Here is a 23,776-nt window from a genome sequence, read left to right as displayed (position 1 = left end):
CCTATTGATTTTTGAAATGTTTTACATCCTTTCCATTTACTAATGTATGGGAAAGTATTTCATCATCTCCCAGTGATGCAAGAGGGGTACTTTCCAGGGATATTTATTCAACACTTCTACATTTCTCCATTGTTGTTCACAATGCCATCATCCCCATCTAGTAAGCTGGATGGTGCTATCAGCAGGACATCTTTATCTCCACTGATTTTAGAAGAGGAAATAGTGAAACATGGACTCTGCTGGACTCTTTCCCAACTTCTGATTTATGTGGGTTGCTTCCTGGCTTTTTTCCCCACTTTCACTCTTACTTCAAATCAGCTGAAAATCCATTCCCATTAAGAGGAACTCTACTTGCTTTCTTTGAGGAGTTTGAGGGAAGGACAGTGAGGATGATCAAATGCCAGGAAAACATCGCATGTGAAGAGACTGAAAACCTGAGAGTATTTTATTAATGAAATGACAGATAGGATGAGGCATGCTAAAAGAGCAGAAAGTAATGGATGAGACAGAGAAGGTGGACTGGAATCTTCTGTTCCCCTGCCTCTGACTGTGAGAAAAAAAGGGATTTTCTGCTTCACTGGAATGAGACTGAATAAAAAGTATACTTTTCCATATAACGCGTGCTTAGATGGTAGAATGCCACATGGCAGGGAATTATTGTAGTTAAGGATGTGGCAAGATGCAAAAAGGTAGTGGACATAATCCCAAGTTATACTTACTACAAATATTGCAGAAGAAGTACTATTTCAAGGCTTTCATCTGAGATTTTTACCAAATGCATTGCATAGCAGCTACTCAGAGGCAGGATGCTGGCTGCCCTGGTTGCTCTTTGGTGGACTTCTGTATCCTCTTGTTTTCCCAAGACCCTTAGCACTCTTCTGTAGACCCTGAATGTGATGCTGGACTCTGCAGGAATGCTTCAGGTTTGAGTTGGGGACAGAGAGAAGGTGACCCCCTCACTGTCTTCTGCTGCACATGGTCAGCTTGCCACCATCCACAGCAAGACAAGCAGAAATCCCCCTTCTGACCTTCCTCTGGTTTAGAGGACAGCTATTTTCCTGTTTAAGTGTTGACACCTGGGCATGGACAGTGCCACCACTGAGAGAAATGGTCATTCTGCACCCCCTTTGCCTTAGGACCCGCTGGCTTGCTGGATGTGCAGCATGTGCTGGCACGTGACTTGTTTAAAGTGAAAGCCGTGAGGGCCTGATGTGCCTTGGGCTCAGCTGGAGCTAGGGACAAGCAATCCTTCCAGGAAACTGTGACTCAGTTGCCCATCAGCTTCACTTCAGCTGTGAAGCCATTGGCCAAATTTGAGAGAGGGAGGGACCTGCAAGGAAACCACCTTATAGCGGGTGTGCTCAGTAGCAACAACACCCAAGGTAAGGTCCAAGCTGAGGGAAGGCATGGCATGGCTTTTCACTTGCTGTGTTTCCAGCAATAAGCTGGTCAATGAAAGCTTTGCTGTGGCCAGACTGGGTTTTTGGATGTGCCGTGTTGTCTCCTTGCAGGGCTTCTACAAGGAAGATATGGGAAAGATGAGATTGCTGTGAGGTGCTGGGGGTGTGCAGAGACAGGGAACATAATCAGTAGGAATCCAGGCTCTGGGTACTATGGCCTATGGAATGACTTGTTTTAATTCAGATTTTAGATGGGGAACCGCCCCCATCCCTGGGGAGGGCAGTGGCTATACTGCTGCTAAGGGGAATAGCAGGGAGCAGCTCATCCCAAAACAAAGCCTGGAGATCACTTGCTGTGAACCTCAGAAGGATGCATGCCTGCCTCTTCCTCCTCTCTTTCACCTTTCCTCTGTTGCTCTCATGGCCAAAGAGAGCCTTGAAGCGTATGAAAACAGTTGGGGGTCTGTTCCCTCTGCTCCCCTGGCAAGGAGCTGGCGTGGCTGCTGTAGGTTGTAGATGCTCCTTTGAGAGGAGGAAGCGTTACCTTCAAGGACTAGGCTGTTCCTGGAGGATATCTGAGGCAGGGAGATGTGCAGGAGAATGGGGGAGAAGAGGTTCTGCAGCAACCAAGCTGGGGGAGGAGAGAGGCGCAGAACAGATGGGAGGGGGAGGTGAAGGAGAGGTAGGAATCAGTGCATGTACAGCAGTGACCACAAGTAACACACCACTCTTAGATTAACTCTTTTCCCTGATGCCGCTATTCTGCAGAGCTGCTGGTGCACTGTGGGCTTTGCTCCTTAATTAGGAAGGAACAGGACTGCTAATTGGCAGAACTCATCCGAGTCATCAGCCCCATGGCTGCTGCTTGCTGGTGCCCAGCTCTGTGTGCTGTGCTTGCTCACAGGGTCTGCCCAGGCACAGCGGGCTATTGTTAGGGGTCCACTGGCCCTTCCCAGGTGAAGCCCAGTCCCTTCTAGGTCTGCAGCATGTCATCCTTCTGCCTTAGGAGAAGTGGGTGGGGGGGGGGGTTGTTACTGTTGGGTTTTGTTTGTTTCTGTTATTCCTGCTGCTGTTGCAGGTTATTTGCCTTTTTCCCAGTTGCTCTGCATTTGCAGCTGACAGCTCAGCTGTTTCTGTTTCTGTCCTCTCTCCACCTGTGGTCCCCTGGACTCCCTCTGCCCTTCCAGCAGCCACTCAGGTGGCTGGAGGCACTGCTCCTGCTGATCAGAGATGACCTAGGGACTGGCCATGTGACTTCCTTTCAGACCGACCTCAAAAACAGCAAGATTGCATTCTTTCCCCTATGGATCTAGGGTGTCAGAGGTCCCCCTCCCCACCAATTCTGCATCCATTAGCTAAGTCTCATTATATCTCTCCTATCACTTATTCATGAACATCTAGATCAATCTGTTGAAAAGTACATTTATTGAAACCTGACCCAGGCTTTGTCTGGGCTGCAAGGACCTTTCTAGCCCAACCTCTGCTGCATGGTTTGCAACCACAAAGCCCACTGAGGCCAGGAAGAAAGCTGGCTTAGCACAACACTGCTTCCAAGCCTAGAAGCATATGGATCTATCGCCAGAAAAAACATGAGGTTTGGATGCCTAACTCATATGCCCTGGACAGCCTCAGGGTGCCAGGAGGACAATGGTATGTACCTATGCAATATGTATGTAGCTGAAAAGTCCTGCACCCATGGTGACTTTTGACCTGGACTCATAACGCAAGGGATCTGTTACTGAGACTTCCCTGCCTCTTGCAGAATGGCTGCAGCAGTGGGCTGGGAGAGTTGCCCAAACCTAGGCACCGCAAGGGCCTCACAGTACTGTATTTGCAGGTAGGTCTGAAGGCCAAGAGAGCCATGCCCATCCACAAACAAAAAAATCACAGAAACATTCCCTGGATGTTTTCATACCTGGAAAGCATCTTCCAACCAAGAGTGCTTTTTCCCTCTGAATAGCTCCTGGAAAACTGATGCTCCTATCCCAGTTGTAGACTCTGCCAAGCATGTTGCTCCTGAGGCTTGTGCGTGAGGAAGAATAGGGCATGGCAGAGAGGCAGCACCACTATCTATCTGCTCAGAGCCTGCACAGCTGGAGCAGCTTGTTCTTACTTGCATCTGAGAGGAAGGGTTTTCCAGAAGAGAGCAGCTCCTGGGGGGAAGTGGAGGCTGGAGGACAGTTCTGGCTACACAAGTCACAGGAGAGCAGGGTATGGCTGCTTCTCAGGTGCAATACCATTGCAGAGCAGTGGCTTGCTGATAGTCAATCCCTGAATGTGTCTCCTGCTGAGAGCATGCTACTCCCAGCACTTTCCAAGCCCACGGGAGCTGCTGCAATGGGGTGGTTGGGGTTGGGAAGAGTATCTCCGTGCAGGGCCAGGAGGGCACGTGAACTGGTGAAGGCATGGGCAGGGGCAGAGTCCTGTGTTTTGTGCTCTGGCCCTTAGTCTGCCTTTAGCAGTGGGATAGCTGAGGAGGAGGGTCCACCCGTTTGTGACTACATGTTCTGCATTAACATCTGAGTGATGTGCCTCTGCAGTCAGGGTTGTGCGCTGTTTGTGTGCATCTAAGCCCTTTCCCTGTCGTACAGTGCGCAAGATCTGCCTTCTCCTTTCCATGCCGGCACAGTCTGCTGCGAAGCAGATGCATGCATGTGGATGCAAGAGAGAACTCCTGCAATCAATCACTCTGCAAAAGGCACAGAAGGCCAAAGAAAACTGCAGCTTCGTTTGATTTCCTCATATTATGGATGTCAGGAAAAGTTATTTTTTTCCGTGTCTAGGACCCCAAAGTGGCAGGTGTTATGCAAACAGAGAAAATGACATCCTAGTGCTTCTTGTCCAAGGCAATAAGAAAGAGAGCGTGAGAGTGAGGCAGAAAGAGAGCGTGAGAGTGAGGCAGAACGTATGAAACACTGTTCTTAGTGTGCTGGCAACTTTATTTTCTAAATTATAGCTCCCTGTTCCGGGGATCAGTTTTCAGGTGTGTGCTTTGTGGTAAGGCTAGTTCATGGAGAGATTGTCACTGGGGCCATGGGAATTATGATTCTGGTCTCTGAGAGCTTACTTGACATCCAAGTGACCTACCCTGTAGACAGGAACTTAGGTACATTACTATATTGTTTTTCTTTCATTAGCTGCTGCTGTTACTCCAGTGAAAAAACTGATATGCTTAAAGAAGGAGGTGGTAGGGGAAAATCTATTCTCATTATATAAGGAACTCAAATTAACTATATCATCAGTATTGAACTGGATTTATTCAATTGAAAGCAATTGCATAAAACCATCACTCAGCTGTTCCTTAGCTGTTTTCTAAGGTGGCAAATCAAGGATTGCTTGTTGCTTCGTTTTGCTAAATTGTTTTGTTTCTGGATGCAGGTGAGAATTTCTGTATCCCAGTTTGAAAATTGAGGTTCTTCATCCTCGTATGTGGAAAACAGAGGTTTTCCCATCATCTTTGTTGCCCGCAGGAGCTGGGACCCACGAAAGCCATGGGTTGCTGCCCCATGGTGCAGGGGCGTGCTCTGCCTCACTGCCCTGGTTTGTCCCTGGGAAGTTCAGTCTTGCTGCCTGGAAGTTTTCTGCTCAATTTAATCCTTTCAACAGATCAGTGAAATGTATGGTACTAGGGGAGAGGGGGGTGATGTGAGGGCAGTCTCTTTGGTGTCACCATCTGTTTCTGTATTTAATCAAGATTCCCTGGGGAATTTCAGGTTTAGAAAAAAGGGCTGATGGAAGGAGAGTCACTGAACCAAACTCAGTCTTTCAGGAAATGGGGTCTATACTGGGCAGGAGTTAAAATAATTATTTGCTCTGTGGTTCCTATTCTGGCTGTCTCAGCATGATGTTCCTCTTGGAAACAATGTGGATGGATGCAGATTTTGGACTGGGCAGAGGCAATTGCTGTTGTAAAAAACATCTAGCATAGAAGTAAACTGAAGCAGAGTTTGGGCAGCTGAGCTGCAGTAGCGCCTGGGATGTCCACCCTGTTGCCTTGTGTCCTTTGGCAGCACATAGGAGGATCTGCCGTAGACGTGTAGGAAATGGTGCAATACTCTACGAAAGAACTAGGTCTCCTTCTGCTTTTGGGAGTACTTTTGCACGTGGACTTCTATTGAGAAAGGAGACTGAGTCAGTTTGGACTTTCTGATCGTTTTTAGGTGTCCAAGATACCAGAGGGATCTCGTTGTCCATCTCCCCTCTTTTCCCATCCAAGTGGAACCTCATTAAGAAACCATCACAATGTTGATGCCTGTGGAGTAGTGTGTGTTGTGTGTGTCTGGCCATCAGCTGTCTCTCCCCACAAACTCATTTCTAAGCTCAGGGACTGGAAAGTGGATGTTACTGAGACCCCCTGCCCTTGCTCCTCGGGGACAGACCACACAGGGTCCTGTGAGCATGACGCACTGTCCATGCTGACATGTGGCCCACGCACGTGTCCTGGCACTGGGGTGCAGCTTGCAGGTGAGGGTGGGGGGCCCAGCTCTCGATTAAACCACACTTGCCTGCAGGCTCCCCTCAATGTGCTTGTGGATTATTGATATCTGAAGGCATTAAAAAGCACTTTGGGGAGTTAATGTTACGATAAGAGTATTAGAAAAGGTTTTCTTTCATCCCACTGTCTGTTGGAAGCTCCAGAAAAGACTTTGCAGTTTTCTGGTGCGGACTCTTCTCCCTTGATCCTGTGCTGGTAGATGGTTATTACTAGGACCTGTTAGTGAAAACGGCATAAAGCTCTTCTCCTAACACATGTTGCTATTCATGTATTTGCGCAGAATTGTCGGAATGTGATTTAGGAAATGGATGACTTGTAAACAGCAAGGTCTTATCCAGATGATTTGGGATGCTTTCTCTCAAGCATCAAGAGTTTCAGAAAATGTAAGAGAATGTCATGAAGACCTCTAATATGGTTCTTCAAATTGAGTATTCAATGCATTGCTTACCAGCTCTCTGGCAGCTTGAGGCTTGAATCTGTGTCCTTAACAAAATGTTTCTTTCTATTGCAATTGCTCACTGTCTATGAGGGCTGAGCTGCATACATCCTCTTTGCATTTGGGTAGTGATTGTGTGCACTGGTGCTTTTCATTCACTTAGTGAGGGGAAATTAATCTGCCTGCTTTGAAAAATAGAGGAAAGCACTGCAGCAAAGCTAGAATTATGTAGGCCTTTTTTCTACTGTCATTAAAACCAGTTCCTTTATTGGGAGGGCTGGAATTTGGCCAATAGATTCATCTTCTAAGGGTAATCCTGGGCATTAAAGTAGTTTAAAAGTAGTTAAAATAAAATAAATCATTAAGAATTGTAGTGTGCCACATTCTATATAATACAATATGGAAATGTTATCACATCTCTGCAAACACAATAAGCCCCGTAAGCAATGAGCTAATGGTGGTGAAGGGATTAAGAGGATAGGAAGGGCTTTTATAATCGATATCTTAGGGGTAGAAAACAAATTAGGAAGAAAATGGACCCCCGAATCAATGAAAAATAGGATGGACTTAACGTTATTCAGTGGTTCAGCACTTTAGCCTTTTTTGAATACCTCTGTAAGCAGAGTTTATATGATTTCTACGAGAAGGCCCGGAACAGATTGGTTTGTAGTACTTGAGGTGCAGTTTGACGTTACGCCTAATTCTGCATAGCTAACCCCTTCCAGTGGCAGCCTGCAGCCACCACAATGCCAGACCGCACCGTGTGATGCCAAATTGCCCATCAGTCCCTGCAGGGCTGCTGTTCAGTGCAGAAGGAGCTGCCAGTCCGTCAAGGGTGGCTCTCGTGTAGCGCGCGGGTGGGCTCACGGCGGACAGTCGGTGCAGTCACGCAGCCTGCCTCCCTTCGCGTGGTCGCAGAGGCTTCGTCAGCCCTGACGCTGGGGACTCGCTGCTGACGCTCGAGGGAGGCGAGCGTTTGGCATAGGCAGAGGCGGTTTTTGCACAGCAAACTGAAAACAGGGTGAGACTCGCCCTGTGATCTAATCCTCCTCCCCAGCCAGTCCCACGTCGGCACTTACAGACCTTCATCTCTCGTTCTCTCCATCTGTGAGGCTGAGTAAGCACCTCCTATCAACTTAAAGCGGAGTTGAGGTTCAGTTGATGCTTACTTTTGGACAAAGCATTTTGTGGGCAGGTCAGATTGTTTCCTGAAGGTTTGCACCACTCTCTGCAGTTGACAGACCTTTCAGTAAACCCGTTACATTTTGCAGTCTTTTTTCTAGGCAAAGCTGAATGGCTAATGGCTTGCATAACTCCTCTTTGGGGAAGGCCCTGGGGAAAGCCCCATCCATGTGTTTAAGAAGACACTATCTGCACACGAGAAAGAATTGCTGCAGCTCGAAACCATGTTTGGGCACTGTGCGTAGTCCACTAGGAAGTGGGTTCATGGCCACCTGGCAAGTGTCTCGGACATACTTCTGAACTGCTGCTTGTGCTTTTCTTTAATTTTTAATTCTTCTTGCCTGGCTTGCAAGAGTTTAAGCAGAGGAGAGTGGATGTTCTCAGCTGATGAGGTACTGGCTGCTGTCCTACTTGTCCTGTGGTTGTGACGTGGCTGGAAGAAGAGGGAAGGGAAGGGAAGGTGTGACCTATGCAGGCAGGACCAGGGCTCCTTGCTGGCGGGCTGGCAGAGGAGCAAACTGTCAGGGTCCTGTAGTCCTTACGGATCCCAGTCCTGCCAGAGGGTGGAGACTGGTGCCGAAGGGGTATAGGTGAGCATAGGAATGTGGTGCCAGCACCTTTCAAAAGCTAAAATAATTTTAGTTTGTGTGAGCTTTTTTTTTTTCCCCAGATAACCAGGTAAAGTTTAAGATTGTGTGCATGATGATGTCCTGGTGCAGCTGAAGGGCACCGCTGACTAGCATGAGGGCATCAATGTGCTGACCTGGATGTGTTTTTAGGTGACTGGAAAGTTCGTGAGTGAAATTCACACCTTTTTGTTCTCTCTGCCAGTTGGCATCTATTAAAATTGCATTTTGGGCCCCTTCTTTCTGTTGCTCTGTCCCAGGAGTTCTTATCCACAAGCCTAGTTTCAAATGGTACCTTAACAGTAACTCTTAAATCTGTTTCTTGACTACAGATCCATGTAATTCATATAGCTTGACCTCTGTGACACCCCTTGCAGCAGGAATTTATGTTGGATACGGTGAAACGCCAAACTTTAATTTCTATTCACGTCTTCCCCCTTTGTCCTGAATCTTTCCCCAGTCCAGATTTTTGCAGCAAAGTGCACTCATCCTTTTCTGTTTTGATACAGCCTGGGCTCGTGTGTCAACGTCTTGAAACACAAGGCTGAGCACTGACTTCAGCTTGATGCAAATGTGTGTTACCAGAAATCTGCCCTGTGCTCAGGGTTGTCTTGGGAGACGTTGAGCAATTTAAGCTGCGGTAGTGTGTGTGAGAGGATATATACATCGGGGCCTGATATGAGAAAGCGCTCAAGCCATGGCATTTACCCAAGCAAACTCTTGCAAGAGAGGCAAACAGAAAGCTCTGTGAGGTCCACTTCGCTTTTGCTGCTCATATGTGGAAGCGTTTTGACCTACAATGATGTGTGGGTGTATGAAATGATAAACATGCTTTATTTATGGGATATTTTTTGTTGTTGTTCTAGCATGACTTCTGAGGACCAGCTATTGTAAATTTGAAAATATTTAGACAGTCTAACCCACTACTCTGAGGATTTGTATCTTTCCATGACTCTGTTGACAAAAATTGATGTTTCCTTAGCTTGGTGTCTGCCTGGAAGTTGATTTAAAAATATTTCTTCTCCCTCTCTCATGTTATGTTAAAAAAAGTTCAAACTGTTTTCCCTGAAAACATAGATGTGACTTCTTCAAACCTTTAAGCAGCTGTAGTTTGGAAGCAGCCTCTGAACACCGTGGCTTCCTCCAGCTTTTCTCAGGTGTTTGCACTCAGTGTGCTGATCTCACAGGCTCTAATGGGAGGTTTTCTGTTTTTTTGCAGGGTGCCAGGGTATGGCTGCGGGAGCAGGACCAGCTGCAGCCATGCACTGTTGCTTCGTGTGCCGATGGAAACGTGCTCTTTGCATCGGATTATGGCATGGTAAGTGAAATTCTGGACACAGGCTACAGCCTCATGCAAAAAGCTGCAAGATGAGGAGAAGACGTATCAATTGAAACTCTGCACTTTTGTCTGAAAGTGGCCTGGCTGTGTCAGAAACCATGCCAAGGGTCTAACACAGGTTAGGAGGAGAAGGTCGTTCTCTCTTTATCTGCATTACCAAAAATTGGATGATCTTTCTTCAGCCTCTTACCTGGTAACAATGGACAGGGGAAGGGGATTTAGGATTAGATGGGGACACTCTGGAGTCCCCTTGTTTGTTCTGGCTCATCATCCTTGCAGCTCTGAGGCAAGATGTCCGGTCTTATGCTTCAGGGTTTTGGCCATTTGTCTGTAGGAATCTTTTTCCTGCTTGGTGCACAAATGAATAGATACATTCAGTTCTTGACCTAGTTTTCTAAAAAAGGAGGTTGATTGCATTGTCTCTTTGGGTCATGTATTTTTCTCCCCTTTTTTTCTCCCCTTATTTTTAAGCTGACTGGCCAATTTCGATCAAACGCAAGAGGGGGCTACAAGTCAGAAGTACTAAATTCCTATAAATTTTTGAAAATAAAGGGAAGATTTCAGAAAAATGTCCCAGAGTTCCTCCTGTGGGCTGTAACACAAACTCATCTTTTAGCACTGTAGAACTGTCAGACAGAGACCTAAAGGGCTGCAGCTGTAGGAAAAAAGTCCGGTAGCAGGTTTTCGCTTTCCTAGAAACACCTCAAGCAGCAAATCCTTCAGAAATTTGACTTCCTGAAAGGAAGAGAGGAGCTGACACTTAGGATACGCAAGAGATTGGAAGCCGTCTTCTAGACAGACAAGCCCAATGCTCAGACGCTGGATGGGAGCTTTGCTCTCGTACTTGGGGTTGCACTAATGGATGGATTTGGATCCTTTCTGTCCTGCTTTGCCTGGTTGCCAAGCCCCATCAGTGTAGTCTGTGACTTGCCTGCTGGCCATGTTGCACTGAATTCCTGGGCCGTGGAGGGGCCTGGAGGGAATCTTGGTGATTTTTGTTCTGTCAGTGAGCTCCATCTGAGATGAAATCAATTCATTACCAGGTAGAAAGTATAAGTCTTTGGCTGTATTGTGAGGTACCTGTGTGGGCTTTGATAGCTTGTCTGTAGTTAGAAGCCTGCAAGTTCTTGATGCTTTTGTTCCCATATCAATAAAGCCTATAACTTTCTGTTTAAATATCAGCTGTTGTTGGAAAAAGGATATTTTGGAGGTCTTGCTCTTGCAGCTCTGCTGAGAGACCAGTTCACCTATGCATTGCCACTTGCTTCAGGCAAAATTGGCTAGGTTATTTAGCTCAGTCCTGCAAGCTGCTGAGGCCAGGCTGGATCACCTTACCTGGAGCAGGGTGTGGGGTGATGCTCCTCTGAACCACTCTCCTGGCAGATTGCTGGAGGGGGGACAGAAATGAGGAGTAGGGTGGTGAGGGCCCCTTTGCTGGAGGTAGGCGACCTCCTGGTCTGGGCCAGGGTGTCTGTGTGACGTCTAGTTCACTCCTCCCAAGAATGTAGTCCTCTTGTGGTGCTCCGGGCTGGATGGTACCGGGGCCGATGCTCCTCTCATCCACCTTTGCTGCAGTCCTGCCAGAGCAGCTCTTCAACTCTTTGTGCATCAGGACCAGATGTTTTTTTGGGGAGGGATGGCTGAGTAACCCCAGTTAAAAGTTAACAGGCTCAAGGCAGGGCTAACAGATGATGGCCTAGTCCTCGCCAATCAATTGCTCTTTTATTTAAGGTGATGTTGCTCTTTTTCAGAGTCCATTTTCTCCTATGATATCTGCAAGAGCAAATAAACAAGCTCTAACCATCACACAGTTATTTTTTGTGCATAGCAACCTCTTGGCACAGGTGCTGCTAACTGTCCAGTATCTCTCTGAACACTTGTGCACTCGACTCTTTTTCCCTAGACGTTTTCTTAATGTTGCTCTTCTGGCCCAAATGGCCACAAGTGCTGACAGTGCGGTGGTAGATGAGTAATTGCCAGGGAGATGTAAGGAAAGATCATTACATACCGTTTTGGACTTGTCCACTTCCAAAATATGCCCAGGTCAGCAGAAAGAAGAGAAGCAGAGAGGTTTTCTGCCTCATGGTTTGAAGATGCTCTAGTGGTTTTGCTCCTGACAGAGTCCAGTTCACTTCCTGCACTTGCAGCTTGCGCTCTGCTCTGAATTTAGTTCCCACTCCCCTTTCCTGCTTCACCAGTTCTCCTGTGGGAGTGCCTGCAGCATCTGCTTCAAGGAAAGCAGAGCGATGTGGTTTTTGGATGATGCTTGCAGAGGGAGGATTCTGCTGCTGACACAGAGGTACCTCTCTGACACCCAGGAGCAGAAGTGGTGCAGAGAAGACCAGGGAGCCAGAGAGGGTTGGAGAGAGCCTGTGTGCTGGCGTCAGCTTCCTTTGATGCTGTTCACTTAAGTAGCTATAGCTAGTAGTGGGGTGAAAAAAGTGTCTGTCAGGGAGAGTCATGGGTGTAAGTGGATGCAGTAGGCAAAATGTCATATGGAAGTAGGGAAAAAATGAACAGTGGCTGAGTATTTTTGAAAGCCCCCTGGCTGTTGAGATCTGGCTGTGGGGCAGTCTCCCAGCGGAGGAGATCAAGTCCTTGCCACTTTAAGTGTGAATAGGCAGACCTGGGGCAGACAAGTCTGGGGAAATGAGCCTGTTTCTCCTCCCAGGATCAGAGCAAGTGGTGCTGCTGCTCTGACTGTGCAGGCTTTCACCCACATCATGGGGATCTTGCGAAGAGATCTCGTGCCAGGTTATTCGTTTCCGGTGCTGGTGAGGGTGCGGGCTCAGCGCTGAGCCTAGCGCTCGTTCTGTGCCTGGACCACGGTGCTGCAGCGAGCTCACCGGGTGCAGAAGCAGTGTCCACGAGCCCTGCTCCAGCGAGCTGGCTGGTTGGCTGCGAGGATTGTGACTCGATTTCTCTTCAGCCAGCAGCTGCATTGCTGGCCTTTCCCTGGCTCTCACAGCAGCTCAAGGACCGCCAGGGACGGACAGGAGAAACCCGAGCGAGATGAACCCTATAGACCCTGACCTCATTCTCTGTGGGGTCAGTTAGTTTCTTTGGCGGGGAGGGCTGAAAAGGAGGGATAGAGATGGGATAGGGGCCAGAGCCCCAGAAGGGAAGGAAAAGCCCAAGTTTTCTTGGAAGGGTTACTGCAGGCCTGCTTGCTTCTCCAGGCTGCCTAGATGAAGTGTCCCATCTGTTTTTCTTGGGTTTTGCCATTTAGCACAGCCTGGGATGATGGGTGGGAGATGGCACATGGCTGAATCCAAGAGTGGGAAGCAACTGAAATAGTGTGTGTGAAATGCCAGCATCGTGTTTGAGGAGGAGGAAAGGAGGGCTGGGACGTGGCTGTGCTGGAGAGGAACAGTAACAGAATTTCAGCTGTGCGAAAGGGAGTGAAGAAGATGACCTGCTGGCTGAATAGCAGGTTACTGAAGAGGGTGAAGCTCTAGCAAGAGGAAGGTTGCAGCAATTGAGTCAAGAAGATTGCAGCTGTGTAGAGAGAGGAGAGGGCGTTTCCCAGAGCAGTGAGAAAAAAGTTAATAGCTGTCACTGCACAGAGGCTTGCAGAGCCACATCTCGTATGAGCCTGCATGCACACAGGATGTCACTACTTTGTTTGGCTTCTCATCTGCCTTCCTTTGCCCTTAACATGACAACCTGTCCCTGGGACGCTTCCCAGACACTCTCTGGCTGCTCGTATGGAGAGTGCAGGGCCAAACCTGGAATGTTAAAAAGCTTTACCTATTCCTTGGAGAGCCAGAGGTTGATCCCACCTGAGTTTCTGTGAAGTCCCTACTCTGCAGGATAGAAACCCTTCCCAGTCTTCTGGGAGCAGCAGCCACCAGTCCTGAGTGTAGCACGTAATATCTGCCTGGCTAGGTGTACTTGGAAAGGGGTGCCCTGTTCCAGTAATGTGGCACTGAGCTGTCCCGGCCTATTCCGAAGGTGAGAGGATGACTTAGTAGCCATGGAAGCGAGTGTGCTCTGTAGGGTCTGTCTGGGGAGCTTGAACAGGTAGGACCAGGATGGAGGAACAATTGTGAAACTAGGTAGCAAGTCTGTGCCTTATTCATTTCCTTTTCCAGGGCTGAAGGGTAAAGCTGTGGAAAGGGGCCTGCTTCGGGTAGGGACTCCGACTGCACGCCCAGCCACTGTGCTTTTATTTGTCCTCCTCGTTCCTCCAGGTATTCCAGTACCCTAAGGCTTCCCTTTCCAGAGAAAAGGTGCTGCCAATGCACCAGACCAGCGTTGATGGGGTAGAAGACATGTCCATGCTGGGAGATCTCCATGAAGCTGCCATCCTGCTTAACTTGCACCAGCGCTACCAACAGGGTAACATCTACGTAAGTGCTCAAGCTGGGCCATGTTCCCTCTCGTTAAAGATTTTTGTTTATCTCTGGGGCTGCCAGTTTGTGTGGAAAATACTGATTTCAGCATTGTTTCCTTAGCATTGTTTCATGTGGGATAAAAAGGGAGTTTTCTCTGCTTTCTGTCCTGCTGGCTCCGTCAGCCCTGCGAGATCCCAGCCCTGCAGGAGGGGCCTCCTTGGGTATGAAGAACTTCCTAAACACTAATGTTCACCTCTAGGTTTTGGGGTACTTGTGCTGCTCAGTGTCTTCCATGAGCGTCTGTTTTACCAGCAGGAATTTGCATTCCCCAGGTTCCCTGTTGTTGCAGTTTAGAGGTTACAACTGGCCAAGCAGACTGGAAAGTGGAGCGAGCCCAGGTTGTTGTTGAGTATCCCTGCTGTCCTGGACAGACAGGCAGCTACTGCTGGACAGAACTAGGAAAGCAAAACTATTGCCTAATTCTGCTTTCACATGCAGTTGTGCTTTTTTTTTTTGAGTCACTCTGCTCTCCTTGCACAGTGAATACTCCAAGCATCTGCTACAGAGCAGCAGCTTCTGACTCCCACCTTGGGCCCACGGGAAAGGGCAAAAGTTGGGGAAAGCGTGCCTGGGGCCAGGCACCCCAGCGCTGCGATGGCAGCATGGCATGGGGAGACATGCAGAGGACACTGGTGACACACTGCATGGGTGGCCTTACCCTTCCCTCCGCGTGTCCATTCTTTATGTGTACCCAGAGTTTTTTGGATTATGCTAGGGAAAAATGTGAATCTCTGCCCACGTTGCATAGCAACTGTTACCAGGGCAACAGCACCGTGTGCACCTGTATTCCAGGAAACGATCAATTTAGTGACCCGGTTTCTGAAACATCTCCTGCGCTGGCCTGAGGAGGGGACCGAATTCTGCTTTGTGGCTGCCGTAGGTCCCTGCTGCCTGTTGTCTGTCAGTGTAGCCTTCCGGTCCTGCCCTATGAGGCAACAGCTGCGCGCACACATTATTTTGGTGGCCCTTGACCACGCTGCCCTTCGTGACCTGCGTTTGCCAAAAGCTGTGTGTTTGTCAGCTCCCTGCCAATGACCCCTTCGCCGTTTGGGTACGCGCCTCCTGTTTCCTTTTCCTCACACTTTGACACGTGAGGCAGGATTTTCTCCCTTTTCAATCTGTGCCTTGCACCAGAAGTGCCACCATACCAGCGCTGTGATGGTGTCACAGCAGCCTCCTCTCCCGAAACCTTTCCTCTAGCTCCTCTTCAGCATTGGTTCTTCGCTGTGCCTTCTCCGTTGGCGTGTAAAGGTGTTAATGCTTAGACACAATGTCATTTTTTGCCTGTGCATATTGCATGAATCTCAGGTGTGTGCCTTGGATCGGAATTTTTTGGAGGTTTATGCAGGGACCTGAGCCCGGTACCTGATCTGCGCAGCACTGGGAGGAACCCCCCATGCAGGGCTGCAGCCCCTCTCTGCGTGGGGCCGTATCCAGGTGTACGTTTGTGCAACGTCTGCCCTGGAGGATGCCAGTCCTTACAAGCACTGCTTTGCATTTCTGCAGGGCAGACATTAACAATATAATTACCTCATCACTAAATACTAGTTTTTGCCATAACCCAGCTGCACATAGTTTTCGGTTAAGCAGAAGTTGAGAATGTCAGCTGCAGTGCCACCTAATGACTTGCAGTAATCTGACTGCGGATACCACAAATGAATGTTACAGAGGTTGAGTTTATTTAATATCTTCCTTAATGGTCTGGAAAAAGATAGAATACAGTAGGCTAAATGTGCAGATGAAGCTGTACTGAGCAGAATTATGCCTATCAGTCCAGACTAAAAATACTTGGACGCAAATTGGGGAGATCAGAAGCAGGGCAAGAAATAACATCATTTTCTGGAAAACAACTTCACCAAAAGGAATGGGTAACCTGGGAAGCACTGGTATTAATAAATAAATAAATAAATAAACCTTGTTATGAGAAACAGTAGCGAAACCACTGAGAATTTGGAGTGGGCAACTGCTGTGAGGAAGGGCAGTGCAGTTCAGAGCTGTGTGCTTGAAGGCATCCCACCACAAGCAGCTAGGTCAGCAAGTACAGGGAGAAGCATACCTAGACTAGCGTGGTACCCATAATTAATACATTACCAGAATGCTGACAGTCTGAACGCTGCTATTTGTTTTCCAAAGGAATGCTATTCAAGCTCTGCTAAACTGTTTCTGGAAATGATGTGGACATGGCAACGGCCTGCAGCATTTAGGAGTGCACCATCCCCTTTCCTCCCTACAATTCCTGTATCCCTGTATAAAAGTACAAACAACATAATGTGAGCGATGTACAGATGAGCCTAGGGATGTACCACTGGATTTTGTGCTGTCCATGGCTCTGCCCTGCCTACCTACCCAGGTGGGCCCTGTTGGCCTGAGAAGACGTGCCAAGTACAGCTCTGCTTGACACGGGGGAAGGAGGGGGATCTTTCCCTCTGGGGGAAGATCACTCCTTGCTAACAGAGTGGCTCCTACATGCGTGGTTGATGCACAAATGCTACTGCCACTATAAACTGGGGGTAAAATTTGTCTAATGAGGATTGCAGGTGGTGGAGACTGCAGCTGGGAGAGGGAAAAGTCTCCTTGAAACACCTTTGAAAGGGATGGCTGCAATGGAGGAACTTCTGGGAAGGGTTGGGGCAGGAGCTCTGCTGCTGGGGACAGCTAAAACTAGAGCGGAGAGTGCAAAATAAAATGTCTGAGAGGAGAAAAAAAAATGGAGTCTGCCAGACTCCAGAGGTCTGGCAGAAGGGTTTGGATGGACTTCAGGATGTCTTTGTCTCGCAGTCTTGAGACAATGCGTGTTGCTCAGCTCATTGTATGCTGCTCTTTCCTGATCCATGCTCTTTCTCTGTGCTTTCCCGTTTCCTCCCACTTGTCTGTTGGTGCAGATCATCTGCTTGCTTACTGCGCTCATCACTGATGAGTTTTATTTCTGCCTACAAAGTTCCACGTCAGAGGGTCCTCAGGACTTGCTCCATGCTAGCCTGTTCATACGGGTACTGCTGATAATGCAATTAGGCCTAGGCGATGTTTCTTCCATGATGATATGTGGCTGCTGCTTTTAGAAATTAGTCTTAAATGGTTTGGTGACCATAGCATCTTATGAGCCTGGCTTCCGGCTTGAGAGCTGGGTGTTGCAGGATGGTCCCAAGTTTCATTTAGCAGAGAGAAAGCATGCGTCTTTCCCTTGCCACCAGGTGTTTTGTTTGCAGCCTTCTTGATGGGTGCATGCAAATCCCTGTATCTGTATGTGGTGCTTAGTAATTCATGGTTTGAAAATAATTGTAGGTGTTGTACCTGGCTGCAAAGCAAGGCACCTGCTGCAGTGCTGTAAGTGTTTCCTCTAACACTCCTGCTGAGCGGGGGTATTCCTGGAGCAGCGCAGCCCACAGTGGGGAAGCCCTGCAAAGGAGACCGCAGCATCAGTAGCAGGATTTAAGCTGGGTTTTTGCAGCCCTGCTTAAACTCTGATTTACAAGTTTGTTGTCAGAAGTGAGGTGGCACCATTGCTCTGAACTACAGCTCCGAAAATAACTGCATTTGAGCTGGTTGGCTGAACCGAAAAAGTCGTGCCCCAAAAACCAAAATGAATTTCCTTCTGATTTCTTCACAAAAGGAAAGTGTTGAAATTAGATATTAGGCTTTGGATATTGTATTTTAAACCTTGCTAGCTCTTTTTTAAATTGGGAAATTTTCAAAAGAAATATTTTCAAAAGAAAATGTTCAGAAAAACGTAAAAATGTTGTGACTTGAAATCCTGAGCTTCAGCTGTCAATTTTGATTTGGCTTACTAAATGATGTGAGCTGCTCTCAACAACATTTTTCAGCAAAGAAAAAGCATGTGTGTGTGTATGTCTGTCTATCCATGTGTGTGCGCGCCTTCTTTGTTCAGGAGCTGCTTGAATCTTGCTAAGCCCCGTCCACTTAGGACCATGGTGGGTATTAAAGGTGTCTCCTGGCCTCATTCGCTCCTAGCTCTACTTTTCAGCTTCAAGTACGATATAAGGCAGCTGAGCATGAAGACAGCTTTATGTTTTTAAATTGTTTGAGCATAACTTTCAGCAAAGACAACAAGTTAAGAATATTTAACTGTAAAACAGTGAAACTCACACTGGCCCATCCATGCCCAGCCATGCAGCTCCCGCTTTGGGGTTTGACACTCTTTGCCCAGTTGGGGAGCAACCTGCTGATGCCCGACTTCTTCCTTCAGCCTTTCTCCCTTCCCCATCTGCTGTTGCAGAGTCTGGCTTTGTTGTGATTTTTTTTTTTTTTCCTGGAGCTTTATTTTCTTACTGTATTTTGCTTTCTCCCCTCAGACAAACATTGGGTCCATCTTGGCCTCAGTGAATCCCTACAAGCCCATCCCTGGCCTGTACAGCAAGGATGCCATAGACCGGTACAGACAGCACCGCCTGGGTGAGCTGCCACCCCACATCTTTGCCACGGCCAGCGAGTGCTACTGCTGCTTGTGGAAGCGCCACGACAGCCAGTGCGTTCTCATCAGGTCAGAAATGGGGACCCCACTGCGCCCAGGCTGCCTTGCGTGTCTTGCCCCCGCTGCTCAGTTTGCAATGACACCTTCCTCAAGGTCCACGTCCTGCCCTACCCTTCACCTTGGCCCTGCCTCCGGCAGCAGAGATGCCATGTGTTTATTTCTGGAGGGCGCTTCTTTGCAGTGGGTGGGATGGTCGTCAGCGCTCTCTGTCCTGGGTCAGTGAATGGAGTGTTTCTTTTCCTTGACAGTGGAGAAAGTGGAGCTGGAAAGACAGAGAGCACCAAGCTGCTGCTGAAATTCCTGTCAGCCATGAGCCAGACCTCTGTGGGGGCCGCTGTGTCTGAGAAGAGCACTCACGTGGAGGAGGCCATCCTGGAGAGCAGGTGTGGTTTCCCTCCGCAAGTGTCGCGCTTCTGGGAGGCTCGGCGAGCGGGCTGAGATGCCTGCTATCTCTGTCCTCCACAGCCATTGTTTTGCAGGGGCAATCAGTTCTGGAAGGGGCTGCACACGGGACAGCTTGAGCCTGAGCACAAGTTGAGCAGAACCTGAGAAGTGACACTTGGGTAGATAAATGGCGCTGTGCCATAGAAACACTCCCTGGAAGTTGTAGTCCTGCAGGGATGCCTTGAGCTGGCTGCTCTTTTGGCTGCACTTGATTTCTGCTTCCTTCCAGCAGCAGCACGGGGTGTGCATGGCAATAGGAGGGTTAATGCTCTAACCAAGACTTGGATTTTTCCTTCCTTCAGTAACTCATCTTTCTTCCTTGCCTGCCCTGCTGTATGAAGTATTATCCTTGAACTAACTCATAAATCACTGTGCTATCTGCTTTCAAATTCTCACACCCATGTCTCTTGTGGGTCCCATTGTACATTGACCCGTGGTAAAGGCCAGCGGGGACATAGATAACATCCCTCTCTGCCACAGGGATAATTGACCTAATTCTTACTTGTCCCAGTCTCCCAGAGGTCATTTTGGCTGCGCTCACAGTGAGTCTCTGCCACGCTTTGACTCTTGGTGTTGTCCTCTTGTGCTCCGCTCTCCCCCAGCCTCCACTTGTTTCATGTCAGCATCGTGTCTTGTCCCCCAGTGGCGCTGCGAGCTATCGCAGAGCGTGTGTAATGCTGAGCTGTGAGAGCACTGCACTTAGGATCCTGACAAGCAGAGTAGCACTGAGCATTGGATTGCTGCCGCATTATCTGATGCTCAAGAGACCGCTGCGGGATGCTTCATTCCTTGCCGGTGTGCAGATTTTTACAAGGTGTGTTGGCAAATTGGAAAAAAGCTCTTAAGAGCAGTACAGTCAAGACTCAAGATCTGCAAAATCTACCTTAAGGCAAGTGGCTTAAGAAGCTCAAGCATCCTTAGTGATTAAGCGGTACCTTGACCGTGATCCAAAAAGCTTACGATGGTAGATGATTTCTCCTCTTTCAAGTTCCCACAGCTGTGAGGTGAATTAGAGTAAGAGCTCACAATCTATTTTGCGTACATCTCTAGTGCTGTGTGAGCTATCTCAGTTCACATGCAAAAAAGTAGTATGTCACCTTTTCCCTGAAGAAGGGAAGCCGAAGGCCTGGAGCCAGAAGCTGCTGCCACTCCTCATGAGTCTACCTGATATGATTGCTGTTCCGCTTGGCTTGCTTTGCCAGTGGCCCTCACTGGGTTAGTTCGTGGCAGTGTTTCATCCTTGCACCCCAGCATGTGTCTGGGAGCAATGCTGGATTCCTTCTCTATTTCAGACAGAATTATAAACAAAGAGTTATGCCACTTTTGTTCCATTTTCTTGTGTGTTGTAACAGTCATGCTTGGTGTATTTCTCAGAAAGCAGGCTCTGCAAACTCCTTTTGCAATGTGGATATGGTCTGTTTGAAGGAAAACCATCATCCATCAGTCCATTAAAATGCTAATAACTTCCCTCTCGAACTTTTTTCTCAGTTGCTTGACCTCTTCATCTCCCTCCTTTTCCATGTCTGGTGCCACCATTGACAGCACAACAACCTTTTCTGTTATTCATTCCTGTGATCTTCAAACCTTCTTTCTTGTCCTCAGCACTGGATCTGAGTCCTGGAGCTGCATGTGCTGCAATATTTCCAAAGCCCAGGCTTTGCTTCCCACCGCCCCATTGAAACTAGTCCCCCTTGTTCTGCTCCCTGCCCACGTCCAGCCCTGGCAGAGGGTGGCAGCTGCTGTCACCCTCCTGATGCAGCCTTGCACCATTCCCCGCTGCCTCAGGGGCCGCGTGGTGAGTGGCCTGCGGGCACAGTTTACTCTGTCTCTGCACCCATCCTCGCTCCCTGCTGTATTGCCTCAGCCGTCCCCGGTGCTGAAGTTGCTGCCAGCCTCAAACACCCGTGCGCTTATTCCCCCCCCTAACCCCGAACTACTTCTGCACTCATGTGCATTAGCCTGTTGCCAAACTGAATCGTAAAGATATTTCCTTGTGCTTTGGTTATCTAATTTAATATTATTTGCACCCATAAAGATTGCCTGCCTGGTTACTGCTTTCTCACTGCAACTTTGATGGTCATAAAACTTAACCCTGTCCTGGTTGTTCCCATTATTTTTTGTTGCTTCATGGCTTTGGCGAGCTCAGCAGGGTAGTCCTGGTAATGGCATTACTTATATACTTGCCTAAGAGGTGTGGATCTTGGGCTTCAGTTTCACCGGGGCAAGGGACTTTCCTCCTCCTCTGTGCACACAAATTTCTGTGACTGGGTTTCCTATGGTTCTAGCGTGTGTTGTTTGCTTAAAGTGATATTTTCAAGAGAGGAATTAGGAAAATACTGCCTGAGGTTTCTAGAAGATTGTTGGGCCTTTCCCACAGCCAGCACCCTCGCTTAGCTAACACAGGCAGAGCGGAGCCAGCCTCATGTTTTCAGCAAACTCCAAGGGTATCTGTAGTCATTACTGTTTGTCGTTTTATAATTTGTTTTAGTTATTTGGTAACTTTTGGATAATCCTGTAGCTGCCTCTGCCTTAAGTGGAACTGCACAGTTCTGTAGTACTATATTTGCCTGTTAATGTGGAAGGAATAAATGTGGAAGTGAGATGCACTTTCAAAGGTGGAAGCAGAAATGAAGGCGTATGTGGTCTAAAGCTGCAGTGTTTGCCCCAAATGTCTGATGTTTTTGTGCCTGAAAAATGAAAAGCTCATTTCATTGGATGCTGCTGTATTAAGCACGCAACTTGGATGGGTCTTGCTGCCTTTCATTTCACAAAGCCACACTGGTGGGGAATGCCGTAGACAGTGCAAACACCAGCTGCCCATACTAATCAGGGACTGATTTAATTAACTCCAATCCCAAAGGTTTAAAATTTGACTAACGGTGTGTTAAATTGCTCTTGCCATCCTTCCTTGCCCTTCAGCTCTTCCTGCTTGTCCAGTCTGGTGCTGTGACAAATTAATCTTCCATGGTAGGGCATGCTGTGCAAATGGCAAAAGGCTGGGTCCTGGTTTTGTTGCAATGGTATCACGTCATCAATCATATTGTGATTGCCTTGTTTCTGCAGCCCTATTCTGGAGGCCTTTGGGAATGCCAAGACAGTTTATAACAACAACTCCAGCCGCTTCGGCAAGTTCATCCAGCTGCATTTCTCTCAGCATGGACACATCCAGGGAGGGCGAGTCACTGATTGTATCCTTTCCTGCAGTGGACCAAAAATGCATGGAGATGCATGAAGATGAGGAAGAGCTCAAAGTTGGTCAGGAAATCCCCCATCACAGTCTCCTCAAAGCCCATTTATAATTGTGGGCATATTTGCAACTTACTTGAAGGGGGAAGTTTTGTTTTGTTGATCTGCAGCAGCTACCCTCTGCGTTTCTGGAAAACTCATGGCCAGGCATTAGAGAGGGACATAGTTTGACTTTTAAATTCAGCAGTCACGACACTTAATACTTAAATCCCTAGAATTTGCTACTCAGGCAGATTCCTCATATATTTATTGCATCCTGTTTTTTTCTTTTTTCCCACCAGATCATTCCTTTATGTTAGATCTGTCAAAGAATTCATGATTCAGAAAAGTGAGACCAAGCTAAGAGTCAACATACGCTGCACAATATTTGGATGTAGAGGGCCAATTACAACTCCCTGTTTTGGGCTGCCCCATCTCCAGTGGGCTTCGAAACCCTAATCAAGGACAAGGAAGACTGGACAGAGTCAAATTCTGTTGTGTCGCAACCATTGTCTTCCCTGTATGTCCATGTGCCCCTCTCTCAGAATAGCTGACGAATCTTGTCTACATGAGGCAGCTAAAGCTGCTCTGGCTACACTTCTTAATGCTGATGTTCAAAACTGCTGATCACTGAAACCATACCAATTTCCACTGGAGCAGAAGCCAGATGAATTTACTACTGTTGTAAATAACAGGCTTTGATTGTTTAGTCCCTGCTCTTTGTGCTGTCAACAGATTAAAGATAGCTGTCTCTTGTTGAAGCAATGAGAACTGATGCAAGACTTGCTGTGTGAAATACAGACTTTCAGACTAGCGCAGCCTCTCTAATGTTTCTAGGTGGCCCTGATGTGGCTTGTCCTTTGTTAGGTTACCCCACTGTTGTGCAGGTCTGTGCTGGATCTGACCCTCCCCTTTTAAATCTCTTTGGTGCATAATTTTCTGGACAAGAAGGAGAGAGGAGAATCCAACATGATGATTGATTTGAGGCTATTCTTTGTCCCCTTTCAAAAGTGTGAGTTATTTAATGATCTGTAGCTTGTTACTGGATTCATTGCAATGTCTATAGAAGATTCTTTGTCAATTGTGAGGAAATCTGTCTGTGCATCACTTGAATGTTTTCTCCTTAACCTGTTGTTCAGATTTGTTGGAGAAGGTAGGTATCATCTCCACTGTCTGCTGGGTGAGCTCTCTCCTCGTAGCTTTGGGGAGCAGCACCCACTCTCCTCTATGGGGCGGTGGTGCCTCTGTCACAGGGAGCTGCATTAGCTCTTTGGGTGTCACTACTGCAGATGTCCAAGGAAGGAAGGAAGGAGCTAGAGGGACAACATTTGTTCCACATGCATCAAAACCTGTCCCTCTGCCTTTGATAAGCACTGACTCCAAAAAGAAAAAAGCTGCTTACTGAGGGGAAAAGAAGTGAAAACAAGTACCTGGAACCTCAATGAGAGGTCTGCAGGGGGACAACTCCACATGCAGCAGTCCCTGCTCTGATTTAGTGTGCTTTGGACTGAGCAGCTCACTGAGGAACAGGGCCAGAACTGACAGGGTTCATTTTCTCCCTGGGCAGTCTCTAAATGAGCTCAGAGAAGTTCACATGCATGTAGATGCACAGCCACATAAGGCAGGATCTTGATGCAGAGCTTATTTAGACAACACCATCACTAAGTTGGAAGAAGCACGCCTGTGCATTGGCCCTAGTGATTTACCTGTATCCTGGTCCTCTCTTTGCTTTTGCAATCACAA

The 23,776-nt window shown here is 47.9% G+C and overlaps 1 protein-coding gene across 3 annotated transcripts in view; it reads left to right on the top strand.

Annotated features, from left to right (window-relative positions):
- The window catches only part of LOC104144965 (unconventional myosin-X-like), a 99,718-nt gene that overhangs the window by 7,601 nt on the left and 68,341 nt on the right, over positions 1–23,776 (top strand). For 2 of the 3 annotated variants that reach the window (XM_068948809.1, XM_068948807.1), the window contains exons 2-7: positions 9,359–9,457; positions 13,672–13,830; positions 18,186–18,373; positions 18,613–18,747; positions 21,872–21,996; positions 23,173–23,186. In XM_068948809.1, coding sequence (XP_068804910.1) covers positions 9,359–9,457; positions 13,672–13,830; positions 18,186–18,373; positions 18,613–18,747; positions 21,872–21,996; positions 23,173–23,186 — 720 coding nt within the window. Of the gene's footprint in view, positions 1–7,872; positions 7,906–9,358; positions 9,458–13,671; positions 13,831–18,185; positions 18,374–18,612; positions 18,748–21,871; positions 21,997–23,172; positions 23,187–23,776 lie in introns of those variants that run through there. The other variant, XM_068948808.1, reaches the window with a different exon arrangement.

Source organism: Struthio camelus, chromosome 6 (genome assembly GCF_040807025.1).
Source record: "Struthio camelus isolate bStrCam1 chromosome 6, bStrCam1.hap1, whole genome shotgun sequence".
Lineage (NCBI taxonomy): Eukaryota > Metazoa > Chordata > Aves > Struthioniformes > Struthionidae > Struthio > Struthio camelus.
Note: the sequence above shows the minus strand (reverse complement) of the source record. Positions and strands in the feature narration are given on the sequence as shown.